Consider the following 10,462-nt stretch of genomic DNA (forward strand, 5'->3'; position numbering starts at 1 on the left):
CTCAGGGCTGTACAAATTTTGCATCGCTTAGCCCTGATAGCAGCAGTGCTGTGGGCACAGCTCCTTCCCCAGCCCCACGGCAAGGGGCCCCAGCCCAGCAGAGCACCCCCAGCACGTTCCCCCCGAGCCCTGCACCCTGTGTGCACGCAGTCCGTGTCACACACATGCCATCAGCCCTGCTCTGGCCCTGTCGCAGCTGCAAAGCCGCAGCTACCTTGCGCTAATTGAAAACATCCCTAGTTTGAAGGAGCCAAAGGGCTGCTTCCTCTCCACTGCACTGAGCTGGCATGGGTTTGAGGGATGCCGTCCCCACCCTGCAAAACACGCAGGCCACCACCGCCTTCGTCCTCGGCCAGACCGTGGCCACTCCGCTACCCAGGGCTTATTTTTAGTTACTGTTAAAAAGGAGAGAGCGGGTGCTGGAGGCAGGCAGTCAGCAGCCAGGTACCCGGCCGGACCTCGCGGTGGCAATGGCCTGTGGCTGCAGAGAGCGTCCTGGCCACCCTCCACCTGCCCCGCTGGCCTGTGTCCCCACACGGGAGGGGGCCGGGTGCCTGGCCCTGGTCCCAGCCCCGGTGGGAAACAATGAGAGGGATGCTGACCCCCGGGCGCCCTGACGTCAGCCAGCACCGCTGCCGCCACCACCGCCAGCCCTGGCCCCGGGGCTCCCACTCGCCCTCGGCTGGGGCCACACTGGAAGCTGCCTGTTTGTTTATCTTCCTCTGCAGCGTTGCTTGTTTTGATGGTACATCCTCCTCCTCCTCGCCGGGCCCCGGGGTCGAGCCGTGAACCCGCCGCGTCCTGTTTGCCGAGGTCCCGCGCTCCGCTTGCGGAGGTGTGGAGCAGCCGCCCCGGGCCAGCCACAGCAGATAAAAATACACAGGGCAGAGCATCCTGGGGCACGGGGGCTATATTTGCACTGATGGTATCCGTGAGCTTGTCCTCGGCGTACCTGTCCCTGCCCTCCTCAGAGCAGGGGGCACGGCGCTGCAGGGACCTGCTCACCCTTCTCCCTCTAAGTCGGAGTGCAGACCCTGGAATAAGCTGTGTCATGAAACTCTGACTGTGGCCAAGCTGGAGCAGGCCCTCAAAACTGTGGCCACTCCATCTTGCCCTGTGGGGCCATTTCTATAACCCAGAGGGACACCAGGGGACAAAATATCCCCATCCTACTGGGTCCTAGACTGCTGGGAATGGTGCTGGGGAAGCCCTGAAGCACTGAGCCCTCTCCAGCCGCCTTCTCCTTCCCCTAATGGTGTGAACCCCCGGGCTTGCCAATAAAAGCCACCAGCTTCGCCTCAGCTTGTGCACAGCCACTGCTCTCCTTCCAGCTCTGCTCAAGCCCAGGCAGCTGCTCAGCAGTGAACCCTTGCCAAAAACCGTGTGTGTGAAAGCATCATTTCCTAAACGTATAAATATTACCAGGGCTTTGCTGGAAAACTCCCCATGGTTGGTTAAAATGCCCTGGACAGCAGAGTGCACACAAGCCCAGATAAAGGGCATGTCTAAGCTGAGAGGCTCTGCAGCTCTGCGCTGGGGACTGACAGGTCCTTTCCTCTCCAGGAGGGATACAGCAAATATCTGAGAAGTAAGCAAAGCTGTGGAGCCCTGTACCACATCCTCACAATCCCTTTCCAGCCCAGAGGTGCTTACTGCAACCAAACATCCACAACCTGTAGCCCCATTTCACAGATGGAGATACTGGAAGGACCAATAGATCTCTCTTCTTGACCTCCTGCCCACTGATGTTCAACATTGCACATCCCAAGACCAAAGCCAGCAACTTGGTTTTCTTCCAGGCAGGCTCCTAGCCCACTTTTGGAGACATTAAGAGATGGAGGATCAACCACTGCCCTTGGGAGCATGCCCCAGTCACTGGCAGGAGCAAACCCAAGCGCCTCCATTCTAACTTGGAATTCCCTGGCTCTATCTCCCAGTGCCTGGCTTGTGCTCCAGTGCTCTCTGCAAGGTTAAAGAGAGCCCTTCACTAACCAGCCTTTTCTCCTCGTAAAGACCCGCACACACTACAATCAAGGCACCTCTCAATTTTCTCCCTGATAAGCTAGACAGAGCTCTTCCCTTCCAAGTCCCTCAGTGCCAGGGTCTGTCCCCAGTCCTCAGGTCATTCCTGTGACTCTGCGCTGACTGTCCAGCATCTTTTTGAAAACCTAGACACGGGAGTTGCTCACTGTGTTTCCAGCTCCCCACAGCATGTCCTGAGGGACCCCAGCTCCTTGTGCTGCTCCTTTTAGGAGCTGACAAACAGTATTAAATTGCCTGGAGGCTGTGAAGTAACTGCACAGAGACAATGAGGTCACCCAGACCACCTTTCTGCTGCAAGATGAGAGGAGAGACTGGGGTGAAGAGCCAGTTTTGGTAGTGAAGAGCTGAAAAGGCATTTTTGGTGTTTCTCACTAACACAAGACCTAGGAGGCATCAGGAGGAACAATGGGGTACCACATTCAAACCAAAGGCAGCAGCTGTTTGCATCTCACAGCTCATTGCTGCAGGATGGCATCATCAGTGGGTTTATAAAGAATGGGATGAATGCAGAGAGGACACACCCTCCCAGCAGACCAAATCCACAACTGCATCCTTCCACCAGCTTCTCCCCTGCAGCCAGTGCTCAGACCTGGCTCCCAGAGGATGTAGAGGGGCAGCATCTCCCAGAGTCTTCCATTCCCTATCTGGCTCCAAGACACTGCTCCTGAACTGTTCTCAGGACATACAGCACCAACCACCATACCATCTTTTCAGCCTGTGCCAATGTGCTCCAGGCTCTGACTCACCCCCCTCCTGCCTACTCTGCACCTTCCCCCATGCCCCAGACTCTACCAGCTCTTGGAAAACTCTGAACTTCAAGCCTGATGTTCATCTTTAGCAGATGCTGTTCAGATAACTCTTCTACAAAGACACTTCATCATCCCCCTATTCTGGCACATCTGCCTGCACCCTTCCAGTGACAACACTGAAACATTTATTGACTGCTTCTGCCATGTCTGGTCCAGTATAAATCATTTTACCACCTCTGTCTACTAATAAGCTTATCCTATTGCTGGGAGCTTGGGGTTTTCTCCTGCTACACTAAATAAAAGCCTTTCCTTCTGTTCATCGCCATGATTTTTCCCTGATGTCTTTAGCTTCTGTTACCCATTTTCTACACTTCATAATTTCTAATTTATATTGATTGCTATCTACTCCCGCTCTCCCATTTGTTATAAACTGCTCTTTTATTTCTAATTGCTGCCTTCACTTTGCTGCTGAACCAGAACGGGCTCTGGGCCAGCGCTGCCCTCTTTCTTGATTGTGGAATTGTGGCTTTTTGTGGCTTCTGAAATTCTTCTGAAAGAGCTCACCATTTTCATTCACATTTTTCTATCTAACTGTTTCCTCTGAGCTGATTTCACTCATAATTTTCTCCCTGCTTTGGGAAATTAGCTCTTTCAAAGCATGAAGGATATAAATTACTGCTTAGGAATGTCCTTTCTGTGCCCAGGGTGAATGTAATCTGGTCATGATCACTGGTCCCTAGGCAACCTTCAAGTTGCAGTCCAGCAGTGAATTCATCTCTGTCCTTCATAATCCAGGGGAAAGTTGCCTGCACTGGATGCAATGCCTCACATATAAAGGAGGGATCATCTCTAATTTTTAGAAACTCTGCAGATCGTTTGTTGTTGGCTGCAAAAGAACTTCAGCTCATCTCATAAAGTAACATCCTCCCAAAGCCTGTGTGATACCACTGGCACCCTGGCTGACTACCTGGTCCCCAGCAGGTACCCCTGACCCCCATTCCTGTGCCTTCACAGCGAGCACAGGAACACTCAGAAAGGTCCCAAGTCCTTTTGCATCAATGGGCATCAAGCATTTCTGACCCTGACACATCAGTCTGAATCATTTTAGTGCTTCTGTGATGATTTCCAGTAACGAAAAAGGATCAAAGACTGTCTCCTTCCAGTCCCAGTTTCTCCAAAGCACATGTCTGATTTTAGAGCTGAGTGTGCCAAGAGGACAGTGATAGGCAGAGCATGGATAACATGCTGGAAAGCTCTTGTCCCCACAATATGTCACTGCAAAATCACCTCTAAAAGCAACAGGTGAACTAAAAAGAGATGGCTTCTCCTCATTCACCTGATCCCTGCCTGCCATCAGCAGCAATGTTTAGGTCCAGAGCAAGTCTGGGAGGCAGGTGAGTATGGTGAATATGCCCCACTGATGGCACACTCCTGTGAAGCAGCCAGCCTGGCTCGCACCTCTGGCAGCTCCCAGCAACCAGGCAGTTCCCATCCAGCCATGTCAGGCATGTTCCCAGCTCTGCTAGCCCTAGAGATGAAGTGCAAGGACACAGAGGGCCATGGGAGAGCTAGAGGGCATGACCCCTCTTTAGGCAAGTCTACCTATCCCCATCAGTGCTCCCATCCAGCCTGGCACACCTCACACTGCAGCTGCTGATGAAACCACCCCTTGGGCAAAGGAGAGAGGACTTGCACCGTTCCTTACCTCAGCCACAAAGTTCTGCTGAAACGTCTCCTCCTGGAAGGGCTCTGTCCGCAGGCGGTCTGCAAGGGAGAGAGGGATCAGCCTGGGCAGGCTTGGCCAGACCTCCCACCCCAGCTTCCCCTTTCCCTGACCATGGGGTGAGGATGCTGCAGAGGAAAAACTCCAGCACACTCTTCCCAGAATCAGCAGGAAACACCAGCAGGCCTCTTGGGCTAGGGACACATCACCTAGTTAGCAGAACGTGCAAGGAGCACAAGGAAGTTGGAAAAGCATGGTTGAGCCTGCTGAAGCAGACAGCAGCCAGGCAGAGCCAATAGTTGATCCAGACTTGTCCCAGCACTCCGCATTGAGGAGTAGGGAACTGTGGCAGGACATGCTCAACACCATTCCCAGACCTTCCAGCTGGAACAAGCTGTCTGAGTCTGTGGAACAGGGCACTGCTTGTCCGGCTGCTCATATGAAGGGGTGAGCCAGCATGTGTCTTCCTCTTGCAGGACAGGGACAAACCCCTATTATATTCTGCTCTGCACCTTGCCCAAAACACTAGTTTTTCCACATTGTTGCTAAGATGTGGACTGGAGAAGCAGCTGGCTGGATTTGTTCAGCCACTAGGGTGCAATGCTTCCTCCCAGCTTTCTGCCCTGCACCAAGTAAGGGACAAGAGAGGCCAGCTGCTCACCAGCATCAGTCCCTGGACCCAAGACAGGTTGTCCAGGCTGCTCCAAGCCCTGCAGAGATTGCATGCAGCAGGATAGAGGGAAGTGCAGCTGGCCAATGCACCTCTAGTGCACCTACAGGGCAGATCCAGGCTCCTCTGGTGGGGCACCAGTCATGGGACAGGGTCTGGACCACAATATCTTCCTGGATGTGATACACAAGCCCGGGCTGACCCCCACTAGTCTCTGCATGCTCAGGGCACCATGTTCCTGCAGGTATCACCTGTGGCAGCAGGACAAAGCATGGCAGTAGCAAGGGATGACCCAAAAAACAGTGCCCAGCCAACCTCCATAGGTGGGGAACAAACCACCCCCCGAGGTGGCTCCCCCTGCCCCATGCCCTACCCGAGGGGGATACTGTCTGCCCATCACCCCGATGGCAAAGTGGGCTGGGCACTGGAGGAGGGCCCATGAGCTCAGCTGCACTTCCCACATGTGGGAGAGCCCGGAGCCCCTGGGTGTTCTCCAAGCACTCAGTGAGCTACTGCACTTGGGAAGGGAGCCTGACACCACTGCAGGGCCAGCCCTTGAGGCTTCCCCGCTGGCTCCTGGGGACCAGCCAGGTGCTCTCAGAGTCGTGGAGAGCCCCTTGGCGACTCCCCAACTCCTACAGCTATCGGTCAAAGGCTGCTCCTCCCCCAGCTCACCCCAGAGGCTGCTCCCAGCCTTCTGGCTACTGTTGTGCTGCTGGCTTAGCTAAACATGAAACACAAGCCAGGCTGGGTACGAGCCAGAGGGAGCAAAGCACGCCAGCCCAGTGCTAAGGAGGAAATTTGCTCCCTGCCCCAGGCATCCCTCCTCACCTCTGCTGAGAGTGGCCCCGCTCTCCCTGTAATCTTCAATTTCAGCATCCTTCTGCAGCAGCAGGGAAATCAGCTCCCGCACCTGGCACTGCAGCGCCAGGTTCATCTGAATCAGGGGCCGCACAAGGTGACGGGACACCTACAACAGAGGAGGGGTGCTCTAGGAAAGGTCCAGGTGCAGGAAGGCACACAGAGTGGTCAAAGCAGGGCACCCAGCAAGGTCCTAGCAAGAGCTGCAGCCCAGGTCACAGAGGGCTCCACAAAATACCTTACATCTCACCCATATCCAGCGGGAAATGGTTAAAAGATGTGAGCTGGGAGAAGGCAGGCCAGATGCTGTGGGACACATCCCTCCATCCCAGCTCCATCCTTTCACAGCTGAAGCTGCAGCAGGGGAGAGCTTAGGTGGGAGAGCCCGATGGAAACAGAGTGCAGGGATAGGCAGTGCTCCACCCACTACCTGGGGTGCAACAGGAAACAGAGAGCCCCCCATGTGCCACCCAGACCCTCCCCATGGCTCTGCACACCTCATGGCACGTTTCCTATGCAGGAAACAGTCATGGCTGGGTGAAAAACCAGAAAGATCCAAGGTGTCAAACTGTGGGTTGATGAACAGGAGAGACACTCCCAGGGAAGTAACATGAAAACCAAAAGAGATCTCAACATGCAGGACTTGTGCATGCTCCCCATTGCAGCTCACCAGTATACCCTCTAAGCTTACACCACACAAGCCCCATGCAGAGCCCTGGGCATGTCCTCTGTCTTGGGGCCCAGTTGGGCCATCCTGGCCCAGCAGGCACACAAAGCAGCCTCTCTCCTATCACCTCCTTCAGTCTCTGGAAGGGTATTTGAGATCTCCCAACCTACTCTGCCCCTTGTTTCTATGGCCAGGCTGAGTCTATGGGTGAGAGGACAGCAAACCCAGCATTGGTCCTGAAGCATTCTCGCTCCTATGGCAAGCCCACAGTGGGCTCTGTGCTTTGCCCACCCCCATATATGAGCCCAGAGGTGATGGCCATCACCCACTGGAGCACTTGGAGCGCACCATCTGCAGGTGGGATGGGCCAAGCCAGGTAGGCTCTATGCCCTCCTCAAGCCCCTGGCTGGGGCAGAGTTGATCCCCATCGCTGCATCCACACCAGCCACACCCAGCACCCCAGCTGCTTCCCACCTCCGTGATGTCTTGCAGAGATCCAGTGTGTGTCCAAGATAACGTAGAGGAGCAGCCGGGAACAGGGGCTTAGCACCTCCTCAGCTCAGCCTCTGTGCGTCTTGCCCGAGGAGGGACATCAAGCTCCTGGGGTAAGCCAAGCCAGGACCACGATTACCTGCTCCCCAGCTCAACCCTGACGCTGAGAACAGCCCCCGCAGCAGCTGGGGAGCCCGGCTGTCCCCCGTCCCTGCCCAAGCACAGCCGTAGGGGGGCAGAGGAACCGCGGCCGGCAGCGGGAGCCGGCGGGAGCGGGGCTCCGGGGCTGCGGGGCGCTGCCTCCCGCCGGCGGCGGGGCCGCAGCGCCGGCCCGGGCCGGGCTCACCGGGCGGTTCGCGGGTGCCGGGCGCCCTCTTGTGCGCGCAGGGACGCAGGGCCCGGGGGAGCCCCACCTGCAGGGGTCCGCAGGGGCTGCCTCTGCAAACGCAACACGCCGGGCAGCCCCGGGAAAGAGCAAACCCTTAAAAGCGGGGAGAATCCGCTACAATTCCGCCCGTCATGACAGACCACCTGCGGGCCATTTGGGGGTACCCGCTGCTCTGTGTCCCGCTTCATGGCTTGCTCCCAAAGAGAACAGCATCACTCTGCTCTGCAGAGTGCTGGCAGGGCATCGCCCACACTGGACGCAAAATTATCTAAAGGTTTGCTTTGGAAGGGATTTTTTATATAACTCACTAGATCAGGCTGCTCAAAGCCCCATCCAACCTGATCTTGAACACTTTCAGGACTGGAACATCCATAACTTCTCTGGGCAACCTGTTCCAGTGCCTCATCACCCTCATAAAAAAGACTTTTTTCCTAGCAGCAAATCTAAATGTCTCCTCTTATAGTTGAAAAACATTTCCCCTTGTCCTATCACAATCTGCCCATGTAAAAAGCTGTTCTCCCTCTTTTTAATAAGCCCTCTTCAAGTACTGGAAGGCTGCAATGAGGTGTCTCCAGAGCTTTCTCTTCTCCATGCCAAACAATCCCACCTCTTGCAACCTGTCTTTATAGGAGAGGAGTTCCAGCCCTCTTATCATCTTTGTGACTCTCCTCTGGACCCCTCTAACATGTCACTGTTTTTCTTGTGCCAAGCACCTCATATTTGGATGCAGAATTCTAGATGGGCTCTCACGAGGACATTTCACATATGCCCCAGCAGTGGCTCGAGACTACTCAAAAGCCTCTAAGGCTAAGGAAAAAATCCTTAATTTTGGCCACTCCCCTCCCTGAACTCTCTGCAGCTTTGCTCACCATCTCCAAGGGAGCCGGGCAGCAGTGGAAGTCCCAGTAGAAGGGCAGTCCTGACAGCTCGCTTTTCACATGCAGCCTGAGGCCACTGGGAGAGCAGTGGCAGGAGAAGGCAGTGGTGGCACCTGGCTGCCCTGCCAGCAAGGGACACATCAAGTTGCACAAGTGGTTCAGGAAGGAGGACACGTGGACAGTCAGCCGCTTGTTCAGCTCCTGGGAAAAAGCAAGGTTAGGGGGCACAGCACAGCACTGGGGAAAAAACAGCAGAAATCCCAGCATCAAAGGAATCAAACTACTGCATGTTCCACAGCAAAAAGCCATCCCTGGCCCTTGGCTCCAGCTGACATGACATTCCTCACTTATTCTCCCAAGCCAGCCATGCTGGGAAGATTCCCCTATCCTGCCAGTCCAGGATGGGCAACAGTCTGCAACAGTCTGCAATAGCACATCTGTTCTGCATGCCACCACAAGCACCACAGCCTGGCTGAGAGCCCACAGCAGGACAATCTGCCAGAGCTGGGGATGGCTGCAGCCATCTGGCCATCCCTCCTGCCACCAGCTACTCAGCATTATATGACACAGTGACATGCCATTCAAATGGCACATGAGGGCCTGGGCACATGGGCTGAGGAGATGAGGCACAGCTCCATGCATTTTTGGGGGCCAAGCTGACAGGATGCCTCATGAGAGACTACTAGCTATGAATGTGAACAGAATCTCTCTGTCATGAGTAGAAGGCAGCCTTGTTTCCAGCTCCTCTTTAGTACATTGACCCTGGGGAAACCAGCCGCCCATCCAGCCCACAAGTGAAGAGACTGTGCCAGCCTCTGTATGCAGACCCACCTGGCTGCCCCAGGCACGCTGAACAGCGTGGCCCACTCTCAGAGGAGAAGGGTGCTTGGCCAAGGGGGGTGACAGGGCTTGGGCAGAGCCGCACAGGGACTTCCCAGATTGGGTATTTGCACTCGAGCCCTGTCAGACCCAACAGCCATTGTGTCACCGAGCAATTTATGCTGGAATGTCAGCTGCTGGGAAGAGAAAAAGAGGCCCCAGCCTCTTCAGATACTCACCTTGGACCTTTGTCCCACAGCCTCGGTGTCTGCACTCTCGTACCAGACACTGCTGAGGTCAGAGATCAGCAGGATATAGCCAGTATCCTTGAAGCACACTTTGGCAAGAAAAGTGGACTCGCCAAAGCAAACAGAAGCCCAGGGCTGGGTCAGGAGGCTGCTTTCCAGCTCCTCGGATCCCTCCATCTGCAAGAGAGCAACCAGGTCTCTGCCTCAACCTCCACCCAGGAAGAGCTGGTCCCTGGGGTGGCCTCACAGGGACCCTCAGTCCCGGCTGGCCCATTTGTGACCTGACAGCACAGAAGTGAGGATACTCAGCCAGCTCTGGTCACACACACGCAAGCAGCAGCCTGGGGCTTGTGTTTTGGGAGCTTGCTGCAGGGCAGGTCCAGCCGCAGCTCACAATAAGCGCCCCAGATGCACCAGCCGGCACAAGGCAGTGGAACTGCTGCCTCCCCGGGTTATCCGCTGTTTGCTGGCGCTAACACGGCAAGATCTCTACGCCCAAATGAGCATTTAGGGTGCCCCGCCGGCTCCGGGAGGGGAGCTGGGTGCTGCACCCTCCTCCTGCTGGGGCATCCCATCCCTGCGCTCCAGGCGAGCCCTGCCGGCAGTGACACCGGCAGGGTGCCGGCAGACACTGCTGCTTCCCGCTCCTCCCTGGGACGGGCTCCACGCCTCCCAAAACATTCGGGGACCCAGCGATCACGGCTGCCCGCAGGCCTCGGGCTCTGCGGAGCCGCAGCATTACCCGGGGGCAGGAGGAGCCGGCGGCCAGGGGATGCAGAGGCTCGGGCTTGCGAGCGGCGCCGGGCCGGAGGCGAGGGCAGACTACGACTCCCGGCATGCTGCCCTCTTCCGCGGCGTGCGGGGCCGGGGCACGCCGGGATGTGCGGCTCCCTGCGCTCCGGGAACTGCCATCCCTCCCTCTCA

The 10,462-nt window shown here is 56.2% G+C and overlaps 1 protein-coding gene across 1 annotated transcript in view; it reads right to left on the reverse strand.

Annotated features, from left to right (window-relative positions):
• Positions 1 to 10,345, reverse strand: part of NHEJ1 (non-homologous end joining factor 1) — a 41,348-nt gene extending 31,003 nt beyond the window's left edge. The window contains exons 1-5 of the mRNA XM_084209171.1: positions 10,281 to 10,345; positions 9,530 to 9,715; positions 8,463 to 8,672; positions 6,017 to 6,155; positions 4,498 to 4,556 (exon numbers count right to left, since the gene is read on the reverse strand). Coding sequence (XP_084065297.1) covers positions 4,498 to 4,556; positions 6,017 to 6,155; positions 8,463 to 8,672; positions 9,530 to 9,715 — 594 coding nt within the window. The 5' untranslated portion in view covers positions 10,281 to 10,345. The remainder of the gene's footprint in view (positions 1 to 4,497; positions 4,557 to 6,016; positions 6,156 to 8,462; positions 8,673 to 9,529; positions 9,716 to 10,280) is intronic.
• Positions 10,346 to 10,462: the final 117 nt, after the last annotated feature.

Source organism: Fringilla coelebs (assembly GCF_963513975.1).
Source record: "Fringilla coelebs genome assembly, chromosome: 7".
NCBI lineage: Eukaryota > Metazoa > Chordata > Aves > Passeriformes > Fringillidae > Fringilla > Fringilla coelebs.